Here is a 16,449-nt window from a genome sequence, read left to right on the forward strand (position 1 = left end):
ATTAGATGATCTGTCTGTTCGGCTCGCTCTAACCGAGGCACCGGAGCAGATCTAGGAGGTCGCCCAATCCTGTGAGTTAAAGTCACATAATCTCTACACTATTGCCAGACCAAATTTTGATATGCTATCTTGAAATTCATATTTAATATGATTATTAGTATCGCAATATAAATAATTTCATTTAATTATTATTTGCCGAGATAAATTTCAATATTGTTACTAGTAATATTATATCACTATTTTGATAGTTAATGTTATATTCACACAATTGTTATTATTATTTTTTCATATATCGCACGTTGTTTCCTCGAAATTCTGATTCTTTATTTCGATATGTGTTTAATAATTTTGCTAGACCATGATTATTATTATATTTGTTGAATGTGATTTGGGATGAGGCTTTAGTAGAACATGCCACCTGGTGGGTTGCATCAGGACCGCGTGCGCACCGGTAATGATCAAAGACAGGTAATAAGGTTATTATGGATTTGTTTGCCTTGATCGAGCATTACTCTTTGGGCTGAGTTCAGTTGATTGCCGGAGTTAAGGTCCCTGATCGAGCAACGCTCTCTGGGCACTGGCTTATTTGGAATTCAAGTGTTCAGGCTGGAGGTAAGGACCCTGATCGAGCTTGCTCTCTGGGCGCCAGACCTGTTGGATTAAGAGAGCCGAAAGACTATTAGAATTTGGGGTTAGGGTTCTATTGAGCCACTCGTCCCGTAAAAGTAAATATATATTTTTATTTATTTATTTATTATGGTATTTGATGATAATGTGATTTGTATTTACGTGCATGGTTTGATATACTGATTTGAATAATCTATGTTTTCTGAGAAGACTGCAATAGTCTCTAGATTATTTGATTTTAACTCACTCTCGAGACTGACAATCTCAATTTACTTTTTTGTTTCAGATGCGTGACTGTTAGTCTTCCCGCGACTCTTATTCAGTAACCCGACTCCTTCATCATCGGGTGATGTATTTGATTTGGTATGTAAATTGGTAAATCTTAGATTCTCCGCAGTAGTAATAGTAGATGTATTAGTTGTAAATTTTATGAGTTTCGTGTCTCGCCTAATTTTTCTGGCAGACCGAAGTAATTATGTAAAGTGTAACTATTAAGATAACTTGTGGCTTTAATAATATTAATTTGAGATGAGATTTGATTGAGTTAGTGAGTTTCAGGCTTACTACGGGATTCAGTAGCCTTAAGCCTACCCATTCCCTAGTGCCGGTCACGGGCCTTCGGGTGGGGTCGTGACATAAACATTATAAAATTTTAAATTAATTTACATAAAAATACTTTTTCTTTGAAAAATTTGTATAAAAATATTTTAGTATGTAATCTTATATAAAAATTACGTATTAAAATATTTTATAGACCCAAATTTTATAAATTTCTTTAAATAAATATATAAAATTACTAAACATAGCAAAATTATGAGATAAACAACCCCAAAACACAACACATTAACCAATATAAAAAAAACATACTAACAGGCGAGGAAAGGGAAAGTCTCGTCCTCCCTGGTGAGGGTCGAAGTTAGCTTGCATTGCTAGTTTTGTTATCCGTTATCCAAGAGTCTATCGTGAGGATGTGATAAGGATTTAAGTAGGTTTATTATTTGCATTTTGCTGATTTGTCTTCCATTTGCATTAAAAAGTGCGATATTTGGATCTTTAGGTAGTTATTGTGGGTGGTTGTCTGTTGGGACCTTTGAAACTCCCAAAATGGACAAGGAAGATAGTGATTCAGGAGAGAGTTTAGTTAAGGATCTGATTTAGAGAATAAAACAACTTCAATGTTCTGAGAAAGCACTACAACTCAAAACATCAGGAGATAGAAACTTTCAGGAGATTTTCTCATACAAAAGTGAAATCAAAACATCTTCATCTTTTATTTTTACTGCATGACAGATAAAAAAGGGTTTTGGAGGGGACACCATGGTTTGTGTCCACTCCCTCTTGGTTCTTGTAGATTGGCCAGTGGACACACCGATTGATCATTTGGATTTCTTAAAAACTCCCTTCTAGGTCGAGGTCCATAACTTACCCCCAAATTAGGTCAATCTAAAAAATACAATGACTATAGGGAAGGTTTTTGAGGGCCTTACTCGAATGGAGCTAGTGGAACCATGTTTTAAGTTTTATCTTCATATGAGAGTTAGGGTATGGGTCAGGTTAGAGGAAGCACTCCCAATAGGGTTATGGAATAACAGGAGATGAGCACTAGTTGGAAGGCATGAGAGCGACTGGGTTCACTTTCAGTATGAAAGATTACCGGAGTTCTGTTTCCTCTGTGGAAGAATAGGTCATGTACTCAAATTTTGCCCGAAACAGAAGGAGAAATGGCATCAGAAGACCTTGACTTCAGGAAAATTCAAGCATAGTCATCAACTAAGAAGCTCGTCAGTGTATAACCGCATGAAGAGCCCAACCATGTCTAAGTCTGACTGTGACAGCCTAGCCTAGAGAAGCAGTCTGATGAGGGCAGAAAGTGGATGCTGGTGCAAGGATAGGATGCTTGGACAAGGAGCGGCTTCTGGCAAGATTCTAGGATGACAGTACTCTAAGATACAGGGTACATGAATGAATCGAATTGCACATCAAAATGGGGTGGGAAATGGTTGATAACATATATGTAAAGTTCTTGAACCCGCCAAAGGGATAAAATCATGAGGCCAGTGGGGGCCAAAGCGGACAATATCTCATGTGATCTTATTTCAGGTTGTACTGACGAAAACATTGATAGAATGCATATTAGCTCTTATATTAAATGGGGAAAGTCAATGTCAATGGACATGGAGAAGTAGGATGGTGCAGCTCAGAACCACATGGCGCTTGTTACGCACGCGCAAGTAGAACAAGGAAGAGTAGAGAGCAAGGAAGGTGCTGGTTCAGAGGAATGAGTCAAGGAGTGACATTTGGCGGCACCAGAACAACATGAACCTACAACCTATTTTCCTCTCACCAGGACCATGCTGGAGCAGTCCAATCATCATTAATGAAGGCAATAGGAATGATGAGACAGATTGGAGCGGGAAAAAGGGGGATATGGGTATAAGCCAACAAGTAGACCCTAAGGGGAAAAGAATGATGGAACCAACAGGGGATTCTAGCTCAGATGAGGATGAGGTGGTAGTGGGGCCACATATGTGGCAGGATATGGGGGGTTTGGGCCAAGATAGGGCCTGAAGGCCTAGGGGAAAAGTTTTTGGGCTTGGCATTAACAAGACCCAACGTTTCAAAAAGTTTCACAAAATTGAGCCAGAAATTAAGGCCCTAACTAGTATGTTAGAATGGATTGTGGGGGAAAAGAGGACTGCTGGGGATATTAACACAATAGGAAGGGACCACACTAGTAATAGGAGGGAATCAGATGGGTTAATAAGTTTCTCCGTCAGTGAAGACCAATGGAACAACAAGGAAGTCACCACTATATGTATCTTTAAGAAGAAGAAGCTGAAACAGTTGGCCAGGCAAATGAAGTCCGTAAGGATTGAAGATATTCAGGATGGAAATGCTAGTGAGAAGAGAATGGTTAGGACCTAGGAAGCAGTGCAGGAGGGGCAAGGAAGCAGCTTTGAGGGGGAGGAAGGAAATGGCGCTGGTGGCTCGCCAAAAGCCATCATTTTTCAATGAATGGAATTTTTTGGAACTACTAGGGTATAGGATGATCCCTAAAAGTTCGACACCTTAAGCGCTTGGTGCAGGTTCATCATCCTTTTATAGTGTTTTTATTAGAAACAAAAAATTCCACATATTAGTTGGAAAAACAGAAAAGGATGTTAGGTTTTGACCAGGGTGAGTATGTTGAGCCTATAGGGTGGGGCGGCCGTTTAACATTATATTGGAAGGATGACTTATGGGTTAGAATCCTAAAGAAATCAAAATACTGGGTGCATACTTTTTATTCATGGTGAATTCAGGGTGAGTATTGGTTTAATAACTTCGTGTATGGAGAGCCTAGAAGGGACCAGAGCAAGAAGTTTTCTAAACGAATTTGAAGGGTTGAAGCACTCAGCTGGGGAAGCATGGATCATTGTGGTTGACTTCAACTTAATTATGAAGGAGGAGGAAAAGTTGGGGGGCTCAAGTCCAATGCACTACCTCATAGAGATCTCAAAATTGGGTTAATAATTGCTACATGATAGACATGGAATTTAAGGGACCTAAGTACACTTGGACTAATAGAAGAGCAGGGGATTAAGGTATATGGCAAAGGTTAGACGGGGGGGTAAGCAATCTGTAATGGAGATTAATGTTCGAAATTCCTTCACAACTCACAGTGTGATAATTTTCAAAAATGGCTGAATGCTTTTCCTTGAGAATACTTTTCATTAAATAAGAATAGAGTACAACCTATTTTTAGTAAGAAATATATACAGCTAATTACATTAATTATTGGTATTCTAATATAAGTAAGAAATATATACAGCTAATATGTACACACTGCAGAAATCTTAGCCTGAAATTATAACCGGATTGTGGCCTTAATTTATGTCCTTGATATCCCCCTTCAAATTGATGCTGAGAGAATAAAAAAGCATCGATTTGGCAACTAGAAATTGATGTCGGCTTTGAGAAAGAGCCTTAGTAAACACATCAGCAGTTTGCAAATCTATGGTGATATAAGGAAGGGAAATAATATGAGCACCGTATGCTTCACGAATAGAGTGAGAATCCACTTCAATATGTTTAGTGCGCTCATGGAAGACTGGATTTGCAGCAATTTGAATGGCACTAGTATTATCTGCATGGAGTGGAGTTAGTTCAAGTTGAGGAAACCCAAGCTCATTCAACCGTCCCCCCTAAGCCAAATAACTTCAGAACAAGCAAAGGACATGGCACGATATTCGGACTCAGTAGAGGACTTTGACACTCGATCTTGCCTTTTTGCTTTTCTAAGAAACTAAAGAATTACTAAAAAACACGCACCAACTAGTAATGGAATGTCTTGTGTCGGAACAACCCCCCCAGTCAGCATCACCATAGGCAAGCAAACGAAGATGAGAATGTGCAGGAAAGTAAAGACCACGAGTAGAAGTACCTTGCAAATAGACGTACAACAACAAGATGAAGGTGTGTAGGTGTTTGCATAAACTGACTAACTTGTTGAACAACAAAAGAAATATCAGGCTGAGTAATAGTCAAATAGTTTAGACTCCCCACAAGTTGTCTATATAAGGAAGGATAAGATAGAAAGTCACCCTCATTACAATGGTATTTAACATTGACTTCTAATGGAGTGTCAACTGAGCGACCATCTTGGAGACCTGCCAAAGTAATTAAATCTTGGATATATTTATGTTGATGTAAATATATACCAGCAGAAGCGGAATGCACCTCAAGGCCTAAAAAATATTGCAATGAACCCAAGTCTTTCATATGAAAGGCATGGTGCAAGCGTTCTTGAAGCTGAGAAATCAAATTAACATCAGATCCAGTAATGACAATATCATCAACATATACTAGAAGGAGAATAATGCCTTTATCAGTCTTCCAAAGAAATAGAGATGAATCATACTGACTTTGAACAAAGGAGAAGCTAAGAAAAGTGGAGCGAAATTTATCAAACCAAGCACAAGGTGCCTGTTTTAAACCATAGAGTGATTGCTTTAGTTTGCAAGCATCGGAAGAGCCTGTAGAAAATAACCCCGGTGGTGGAGTCATAAAAATGTCTTTCTTAAGGTCTCCATGTAAGAAAGCATTTTTAACATTCATTTGTCGTAATGACCAGCCCTTGGAATAACTTGTGATGAAGGAGCTCTCAGATTAGTGTCGGTTAGGATTTGTGAAGCAGGGGGCTGTCTTCGCTAATACAAAATACCAAATTTAAAGTGCTGAGTTATTGTAGATACATTATCAAAGCTAGGAAGCATAACACTTTTGGAATGAGAGACAGATTGTTGAAAATAGTACTCATATTCAAAGAAAATCACATTTCTAGAGATACGGAAACGATTAGTAGCAGCATCATAACATACAAAACCTTTGTATCCAGTACTATAACCCATAAAAGCACATCGAACTGATTGAGCTGTAAGCTTGTGACACTTATGAGAAGGGAAATGAACAAAGCAAACACATCCAAATGTATGCAGCTGATGATAATCAAGATGCTTACTGTGAAGACGATAATAAGGAAAATCAAAATTTAATTGTTGAGAAGGTAGCTGATTTATCAAATATACTGCAGTGCTTAAAGCTTCAACCTATAATGTTGATGGAACAGAAGATTCCAAGAGTAATATGCAAACCATATCTAACAAATGACGGTTTTTCCTTTCGGCAACTCCGTTCTGTTGAGGAGTGTATGGACTTGATCTTTGTGATATAATGCCTTTCTGCAGCAAAAAGACTTGAAACTCATGAGAAGTATATTCACCATCATTGTCGGATCGTAATACCTTTATACAAGTTGAAAACTGTATCTCAATATAAGCTAAAAATGTTTTAAAAGTAGTGAACACTTCTACTTTAGTGCGCAAAAAATATATCCATGTGAAGCGAATGTAGTCATCAATGAAGCTCATAAAATATTTGTATTGAGCATGTGGGATAACAGGTGTGATGCCCCAAACATCTGAGTGAACAATCTGAAAACAAGCACTAGCACGACTACCATGAGTAGGGAAATATAAGGTTTTACTTTTCCCTATTTTACCAGTAGAACAATCAAGAAGTAGTTTATTAGAACACTGATTTTTGTCACCAAGAAAACCATGCTTCATTAAATTTGACAAAATCACATTATTTGGATAACCCAATCGTTTATGCCAAACTACATCCTTATTCTCAACAATAATAGAGTGTAAAGACAGAGTTTTGGGAAGAGTAAATTGCAAAGGAAATAATCTTCCCACTTTAGGCCCCTTCGCGATCACCTTCCCTGACACCTGATCCTGCACAAGACAGCCATCACAAGAAAAATGCACATCACAGTTATTATCCACCATTTGACCAACAGAGATTAAGTTGGTAGACAATTTAGGAGCAACAAACACATAAGGAAAAGAAGGTCCAATATCACAAATGGCCGCAATTGGAATATTATTGCCATTAGCAACTTCAATATTTTGTATTCTAGTATACTGCCGTAGATTGTGAAGCAAGTTAGATGACCCAGTCATATGATTGGTTACTGCAGAATCAGCCAACCAAGAAGAAGAGACAGTACCTTGACCTTGAAGTCCAAAAGCAGAGAAGGCAACAAAAATCATCTGTTGTACCATTTCTAGAGTAACATTAGACGAATTACTAATGATGGAAGGAGTTGAAGTAGTAGCTTGAAAGGCTTGTACTTTTCGATTTTCTGGACGTGTCGGGCAGTCCTTAATGATATGTCCATTATGTTTACAGTAATTACATAATTTCTTACCACAATTTCAAGCAACATGTCCAAACTCTTTACAACTATAGCATTGCAGAGGTCCCTTTCCTCGATTCCTGCCTTGAGCAGCGTAAGCAACATTGACAATGGTTGATGTCTCCTGAGACCCACCTATGATAGCTTGTGTTGCCTTTATCTGTTCTTCATGCAACAATTCATCAAGACATATATCTAAAGAAGGCACCATTTCTATTTAACAATCCAGCCAGAGTAGTCTCAAATTCTGGTATCAGTTTCATCAAAAACTGATCTCGCATGGTTTCTTCATGGACAGCTTGTAAACTAGCTAAAGCCTGTTGAGATACCTTAGAATAGATAATACCAGAATATTCGCTCCTTAGATTAGTAAAACCAGAATAATACTGCTGAATAGACAGACTACCTTGAATGAAATTGCTAATTTCCAGTTCAAGTTGAAATTGTCTTGCGGTATTATCTTGATGGTATATTCGCTACAAATAATTCCAAATATCTTTGGCTGTGCCAAAAGAGCATAAACTGTTCACCATATGTCCCTCAATGGATGCTAAAATCCAAGAGATGATCCGAGCAACCTTTATCTCCCATTGAGTAAGTTCCTTCGGGTCTGCAGGAGCAGGAGATGTACCATCAATGTGACTCCAAAGTTCTTTACCTTTCAAGAACATTCTGAATTGAAATTCTCATGCAGCATAATTTTTCCTGTAAATTTGATACCCAAAGTCTTTGTAGAGATCTTTCCAAAAAAATTCTCAGTAAACATTCTCAAAAAAAAATCTCAAAGCAAGAATTGTTGATAAAAAATAATCAACTAAAATTGATTAGCAAATTGAAACAAATTGTAACAGCTTTAATACCATGACAATTTTCAGAAAATGGCTAAATGCTTTTCTTGGAGAATACTTTTCATTATATAAGAATAGACTATAACCTATTTTTAGTAAGAAATATATACAGATAATTACATTAATTATTGGTATTCTAATATAAGTAAGAAATATAATATGTACACACTGCAGAAATTGTGACCGGCCTTCCTTTTGATATGCACTAATGGGGTCTGACCACGTACCGCTGATTACTAACTTCATAGGGCAGGTGCACAGAGGCTATTCAGATTTGAGAGCAAATGGCTGGAAGAAGGGGAATGTAGGGACAAGGTTCAAGAGGCTTGGGCTCATTCTGTCAGGGGATCAAAGCAGTTTATTCTCTTTAATAAGCTTAGAGATTGCAGCATGGCGATAAGGAAATGGCATACCAAATCTGTTGGCAACACTCGACATAAAATCAATGAGACCATTCAAGCCTTAAATGAAATTTACCAGGACCCCAGATCTTTTGAATATACTTGAGAAAAGCAGTTGACCCAAGAACTAGAGGCTTTATGGAGGAAAGAGGAATTGTTTTGGCTGCAGAGATCAAGAATTAAGTGGATGAGGGAAGAGGATCAAAAGACGACCTTCTTTCATGCTCAGCAGTCCAAAGAAGAAGAAGAAACCAAATTACTATGTTAAGGGATGATCAAAGGAGTTGGATTCAGAATCAAGAAGGGATTGAGGAGGAAGTAATCAAATTTTTATCTCGAGTATATTCAGCACAGCCCACTGAGGAGGATGATAATATATTACAATGGGTCCATCCTGTGATTTCAGAAAGCATGAACAATGAACTATGAACTATTAAAGGAGGTATTGGATGAGGAGATCCAAAATGCAATTTTCTCCATGGGCAGACTGAAAGCTCCGGGTCCTGATGGGTATCCAGCCTTGTTCTATCAAAACTTCTGGCAGTGTGTCAAGAGGGAAGTCACAGAAGCAGTGAAGCAATTCTTTCATAAAGGCTACCTCCTGAAAGCTCTTAACCAGACCCATATCGTTCTCATTCCAAAGGTACATAACCCTTATCACTCTTGATCAATTTAGACTTATAAGCCTATGTAATGTGGCATATAAGATCATTTCAAAAGTCCTAGTTAATAGACTTAAACCTTTCCTTGAGTGCATTATTGAAAACAATCAGTCAGGTTCTATCCCCGGTAGGCACGTACGGGAAAATGTTCTAATTGTTCATGAGGTTATGCATGCTATAAGAAAAAAATCCAGCTCTGACAAGTCTAACATGGTCCTGAAATTAGATATAACCAAAGCCTATGATAGAGTCAATTGGGGTTTATTAGAAAAGGTTACGGATAGAATGGGTTTCAACTCGGGATTTATTCATCGCATTATGTAGTGTGTAAGGACTGTATCTTATGCTGTTCTAGTAAATGGGAGGAAGACAAGGACCTCTTTCCCGTCTCGGGGTCTCCGTCAAGGTGATTCCCTGTCCCCATACCTATTCCTTTTCATGGCAAATGCAATGTCAAAATTTGTAAATGGGTGTTTGGATAGAAACATTATTAGAGGGATTAAGCTAAACAGAAGAGGCCCGGTTATATCGTATGCTCTATTTGCTGATGACACAATCATTTTTCCAAAGGCCAACATTGAGGAGGTATCGAGGTAGTGTCGAGGTTAAGGGACATATTGACCCAGTATCAGAAGGCATCAGGACAACTATTTAACTTTATAAAATCTGGGGCTGCTTTTGGAAAATCAACCCATTACAAAAGCTAGATTCCTGAGTATATTAGGGGTCAAAGAGCTGAGTGGGGAGGATAAATATCTGGCGAGTCCAGTGATGTGGGGTAGAAGCAAAGTTGAAACTCTTAGTTTCCTGAAATCTAGAATCCTAAACAAGGTTGGAGGCTGGAAAAAGCTTTTTTATCCTATGGAGGAAGGGAGGCAATGATTCATTCGATGCTTACAGCAATACCATCGTATATTATGTCCTGTTTTCGGGTCCCCAAGTCTCTTTGCGAGAATTTTAACTCAATGTTAGCCAAATTATGGAGGAATCAAGATATGGAAGTAGTCATGTATGCCTTGACAGTTGGCAATCCCTTTCACAACCAAAAGCTGCCGGGGCGGTTAGCTTTTCGAGATTTTCAATAAATTCAATCTAGCTTTATTAGCTAAGCAGGCGTGGAACCTAATCACCAACCCGCAGACCCAATGGGCTATGCTTATCAGAAGCTTATATTTCCCTAATGGGGACTTTTGGACAGCAAAACAAGGGTCTAGGCCGTCGTGGGGGTGGAGAAGTATGCTTGCTGCTAGGTAGGTGTTATCCCTGGGGGCTAGAATACAGGTTCATGATGATTCAACATGTTTCGTTTGGAAGGACCCATGGATCCCATCCCTTCCTAGATTCAGGTTGACCTCCCCACCCCCTCATAATCTCCAATTTATGAGAGTACAGGAACTCCTATCCCCTGCTGGATGGAATATCAATATGTTATCTAGTCTAGTTTCACCTATAGAAATTGAGGCAAATAAGAAGACCCCCCAAGGACTTGAGAGGCACTAAAGACCATTGGATTTGGCATGCAAACAAATACGGGACATTCACTATAAAGTCTGCCTATTTCCTTCTCCAGAAATATGACAAAGATACTGACAGATCCCCATCCCCATCTAGCATAGTGGAGCCAAACTTCTGGAGGAAATTCTGGAGTGTCAACCTCCCGCCAAAACTAAAAGCCTTTTTCTGGAGGTTGGTAAGAGGGAAGCTTCCCGTTAATGAGATTCTCTTCAAGAGAAGGATCATAGATAACCCCTATTGCCCCCCTTTGCCAAACTGAGGTTGAGCATTCACTGATCCTTTGCCCCTTAGTCCAACATGCATGGTTTAGTTCCCCAGACGTAACTGGTTTCCCATATATGCTCCAATGGTGGGCAGCCATTTTAGAGACCTGGGCTAGAACAAATGTGGAACTTATCATAAAATTGCTTGTACTTGCTGGACCATTTGGAAAAGTAGAAATGAGCTGATCTTCAATAGGAAGGAATTTTCCCAATTGACGTAGCAAATAATCTTGGAGCTGACTATTGTTTCATGTTACTGTCAAACTCGGCTAACATTTCCTGTCCCAGGTCACTTCATTCTCCTCAGACGAAACAATCAATGGATTATCAAGTTCATGTTGCTGTCAAAAGAGCTAAGACTGCTGATCGTTTTGGTGTTGCTATTCTCATTCTTAACCGGAATATGGAGATGATTGATGGAGCAGCGTTTGTTAAAAGCTACTACTCTGCTCTTGTTGCTGCAGTTGATGCTGTGAATCAAGCCTTGAAGCTGACGGAGGAGGTTGGAATCCCAAATTTTGTGGTGTTCACTACCAATAGAACAATTTCTTCCTTTATCAATGATTTTCAAGCTCAGGTGCCTTGGGAGTTAGCTGGATCGATTCCTCAAGGAAGAGACAGACTACGAGCAGTAAATGGGGGTTGTTGTATCCTTTTTCTAAGGCTCAGAATAGAGCTGCTAGATGGGTCATTAAACAGTTAACTTTTGGTAGTCTTCCTTTTGCTTGGGTGACAATTATCCCGCTTGAACTTTTGTGTATTTTATCCTCTATTTAAATTAATATAATTCTTATTTGCCAAAAAAACACATTAACCAATGTAAACATACATTTACAGCAAAAGCAAAGACTCTGCTTTCGGTGGCTCCCTTAATCGAAACCCTAATAGAAGGTAATGGAAGTTGATTATTAGAGGGAATATTTTCTGTTTTTTTTTTTTTTTGGAGAGAACTTTGTACTAATATTGAGTGATAATATTGATGAACTTGTTGATGGCTTAAGTTTAAGGGCTTATTTGGACCAAGCCGAATGAGTCTAGTCTGGCCAATCCGAAGTTAAAGATGCTCGAGTTCGGTCCACCTTTTAGGCTGGACTTGTCCGCCAACCTTGACACCTTTTTCAGTATTATCAATTACAGTCATGTGTAATCAGATCCTGCCAAAAATTTTCTTATGTATTCACGACGGCGCAATTAGCAATCAGCTGTCCCTGTGGTTGACACTAGTATATGATGTGGTTTTCAATAAGCCCATTTTCTAGAATCCTCTGCTTCAAGCATTACAAAATAGCCATGTCTGCTTCAATCTCAATTGCTTCTCTTCGCTTAATCACTTCCAAAATCCATCCTTCAACTGAACCTACCTTATTCTCTCCTTCAAAACCCACTAATCTTTCCTTATTTATTTACCATAAATCCATCTCTTTCCAGAAAATATCAACAAAGAAATCACCTTTATCACCCTTTGCATCATCATCATCATCATCATCACCGTCAACATCGCCATCAAGTGCTATGTCTCTGCAACCCATTGAAGAACTCCCTCCAAAGCTTCGAGAAATTGTTAAGCTCTTTCAATCAGTTCAAGAACCTAAAGCTAAATACGAGCAGCTTCTTTTTTATGGCAAGAACTTGACACCGCTTGATACCCAGTTCAAAACTAGAGAGAATAAAGTCGAGGGCTGTGTATCTCAAGTATGGGTAAGGGCTTATTTGGATAAAGAGAAGAACGTTGTGTTTGAAGCTGATTCTGATTCCGTTCTCACTAAAGGGCTTGCTGCTTTGCTTGTTCAAGGGCTTTCCGGCAGGCCTGTAGATGAGGTTTTGAAGGTTTCGCCTGATTTTGCAGTGCTTCTTGGATTGCAACAGAGTTTGACTCCTTCTAGGAACAATGGGTTTTTGAATATGTTGAAATTGATGCAAAAGAAAGCACTTGAATTGTATGTGGGGGCTGAAAAGGGTACTGGATCTGGTTCAGGGAATAAGATTGATAGTACTCAAAATGAGGTTAATAGTTCAAATCTTGGTAAAGGTGGTGATCAGAATTCGAGTATTGGGTCCAATGAAGATTTGGGTACAAGCTTGGAATCAAAAGCTGCTGCTAGTAGTGGTGGCAGCGGGGGTAGTAATGATTTAGATAATTTAGGGAGTAGAGGAAAAAGAATTAAAGAGATATTGGAGAAAGAACTGAGTCCTATTGAATTGGAAGTGGAGGATGTATCTTATCAGCATGCAGGGCATGCTGGTGTGAGAGGAAATGATGACGGTGAGACACATTTTAATTTAAAAGTTGTTTCGAAAGAATTCGATGGGAAGAGCTTGGTGAAGAGGCATAGGTTGATTTATGGTTTGTTGCAAGAGGAATTGCAGGGTGGATTACACGCATTGTCCATTGTGGCAAAGACACCAACCGAAATTGAAGCAAGATGAGGTGTGACATTGACTTGTGGTTTGTAGATTGATTATGCGTTGTTCTTATAAATGCATGGTTTAATGCTCATTGTGAATCTTTACAAGTTCTTGGATGAATCACATATTGATGAAATTTTGCAATATACATGGTATACTTTTATCAGTAATTTTGCTCATATGTTCTCATGATGCTTTTGGTTAGGTCTTAGTTGCTATTGCTAAATGCTTTTTTAAGTTAAATATTAGTAACTCTGATTTTCTTGCAACTGACTGCTGAGAAATTATTGTTTACAATTTGGAGATTACCTGGAAAGGAACTGGTACTAAATTTATGAATTTAGTAAGAAATTCTAGTCTGTGTTTTGTGGATAACTTTGTGAATTTGTGGTCTTTGTACTGCTGATTTGCAGAGTTTGAGTTCAAGTTCTAATGGTTTAATATTTCGTATGAAGCAATTTAAACCATTAAGGTGGACTCTGCACGATTCAAGAAAAATTGAAATGTGGCTAATTATACTTGGAGAATAATATATACAAAGAAATTCTGGATATTCCTTGAAAATGGAGCAGTTGATTTCATTTTTCTTGTGACATTCAAAACAGAAAGGCATTTGTTGCTAAAAAAGCAGTATCATGGCCAGGAAATAATATATTGGGAGAAAGCTAGATACATTAAGGGTAGGGCTGCAGATGAATTGAGCCAAGACGAGCTTTGACATTTTCAGGCTTGGTTCATTTATTTAATGAATCTAAAATTTAAGCTTAAGAATCAAATACTATTGCGCTAATTTATTATTTATAAGCCTAAGCTTTTATTAACAATATAGGTTCAAGATAAAATCTTTCTGAACACTAGTATAAAAATGCAAATTTTAGTTATAATTCTTATATAATATTTGATAAAATATACATAAAATTCTTATAATTCTTAAAAGTAATCAGGATATAACATAGTCTAAGTATGCATGTCCAAGAAAACTATCAGCTATATAGATAGAATTTGTCCAGTTCATGGACCCCAACCAATTCTACCTACAAATATAGAAAGACCAAATATATTAATAATATGACCCGTAAATGTTTATTTTGTGTTTGTATAGACCTTTAAACAAGCCTCTTAACTAGCCTATCATTGAGCCCATAGTCGAAGTGCTCATAAACCTAGACTAGCTGAACAACACTTTGCCCAAGCTTGGTAATCGAGCTCTAAAGTTAGGCTTGAGAACTGCTTGTTGATGTATATGAACAAGCTTGAATGAGCGCTTAGTGAATGAGCCCCTGAGCTGCTTGGTTTAGTTACAGCCCTATGTTTAGAGGAAAAGGAGCATAAATAAAATTTATTGGTAGTGTGTGCAGAAGAGGTCTGGAAGGGGCATCTACTTGTGTGAATGCAGGTTGGTAACTTGGGCATTCAGTATGCATGATTGACGGGTTAAACATTAGAGGCTATTGCTCATGTTAATCTACATCTCATGAACTTCAGTAATTTCTTTTCTGGTGATAAGGAGATAGCTAGCTACATGGTATAATACCATTTTGCAAAAACACTTTCTTTTTCCATCAGTGTTGGAGTTGCTGAGATTTTTTGCTTAAGAATCTAATCAAGATTAGTCAAATTTCATGTAATATTAACTATGTTTCATTAATGTAATTATATCTCAGCAATGTAATCAGTTTTAGGTGAAAAGGAATGGTGATCCTTGTTTCAAGGACACAAGCATGTTCTTAGGTTGTAGTAGTTTTGTCCAAGAGAGTCAACTTCTCCCTATACAAAGGGAGGCTGCTGGAGCATGAAGAAAATGTGTATTGTATTGGAAAAAAGAGAAGAGAATGAGGAAAAAAAGAAAGAAAAAAATGTTTATATTTTTCGGAGTTGTGACTTCTATGTTCTGCTGCAATATGTTTCTGTTTTCTGCTGAAACCTTTTGTTCCATGTTCTTCTTTTCTTCCTTCTATACCCAACAATCAGAGATATTGAGGCGGATTAGATAAACGGACCTGATGTTGGAGATTCAAGGGATAGTCTTGGAACTTTAGCACAAGAATGGGATTGAGGCGAACTTTCAAAGATAAACTACCAACTTTTTATGTCAACTCTGCAGTGTATTTATGTTGGAGCTACCTCAAATTTGCTGTTGATTCATAGCTATAAATTGAACATTCAAAATCAATGTTTACAGGAATTCAGAAATCCTTTGAGAACTTGGGCAACCTACACTTTATGAAATTTCTGCTACCATAAGTGCCGTTCTGGATCTTTCTCCACTACTCATTCTTTATGCATCTGTCTTATCTAATAGGTCCGAAAGATATATCTGGACTTTTGTATTTTGATTGCTTCAGAGCTGAATCCTTGTAAGATGTGCAAATGAAATGCTGGTGAAGAACTAAATGTACATGCACTTATATGTGTGAAAAGTGCTGGGGGAAAAAGAAATTAAGTGTGGATGCACTGGAAACGATTGGCGATTAATGGTTGTCTTCCAGGTATCTGGAACTTGTGGACATGCTAGTAAATTAATATAATCAGATCCAATGTATTGAATTTCATGCACAATAAGCTGTAGAATTTGTCAGAAAGTTTCTTCCAATGTGTTCTGTTGATAAATGATCTATTTTAACATGGAAATATGAGTGAATCTTTTAGTTCCAAAAAGATGCCATTTGGCCATTGCTCTTGTTTGATCACAAGTGTCATGAGTGGAGATCTATGCAGACAATCATGATGTGGATGTAGAAAATGAGCGGCTGTTCAAGATGCTTCACAATGTGTTAGTTATTTATTTGCTATGCACTTAGGCTTCTTCCAGCAGTTTTTTGCCTATTATTCCGTGGATTTTTGGTCGTGTAACCGGTCCACTGTCCCTGCATTGTTTTTATTTTGGGGTATAAAATGGAGAAAGTAAAACGAGGAGGAGGAATAGTATGATGTTTGCTGTTGAATTTTGCACCTGGCAGGTAGATTTATGCTTCATATCCATTA

General features: G+C 38.0%; 1 protein-coding gene across 2 annotated transcripts; it reads left to right on the forward strand.

The window, feature by feature from the left end:
• The first annotated feature begins 12,001 nt into the window (after positions 1-12,001).
• Positions 12,002-16,023, forward strand: LOC8262259 (sufE-like protein 1, chloroplastic/mitochondrial). 2 transcript variants are annotated; one of them, XM_015719450.3, is made up of 2 exons: positions 12,002-13,486; positions 15,767-16,023. In XM_015719450.3, exon 1 carries the CDS (start codon positions 12,286-12,288, stop codon positions 13,483-13,485), a length of 1,200 nt encoding a protein of 399 aa, XP_015574936.2. In that variant the 5' UTR covers positions 12,002-12,285; the 3' UTR covers position 13,486; positions 15,767-16,023. The 2 variants fall into 2 exon arrangements, with proteins under 2 accessions (XP_015574936.2, XP_002519627.3); XM_002519581.4 differs by lacking the exon at positions 15,767-16,023 and adding an exon at positions 15,436-15,721 and having other exon boundaries at positions 12,004-13,486.
• The last annotated feature ends 426 nt before the right edge of the window (positions 16,024-16,449 follow it).

This window comes from Ricinus communis, chromosome 1, assembly GCF_019578655.1.
Source record: "Ricinus communis isolate WT05 ecotype wild-type chromosome 1, ASM1957865v1, whole genome shotgun sequence".
NCBI lineage: Eukaryota > Viridiplantae > Streptophyta > Magnoliopsida > Malpighiales > Euphorbiaceae > Ricinus > Ricinus communis.

What these genes read in the sequence shown, in the direction of transcription:
- LOC8262259 (XM_015719450.3), top strand. Translation starts at nt 12,286, where the DNA reads ATGATGTGGTTTTCAATAAGCCCATTTTCTAGAATCCTCTGCTTCAAG.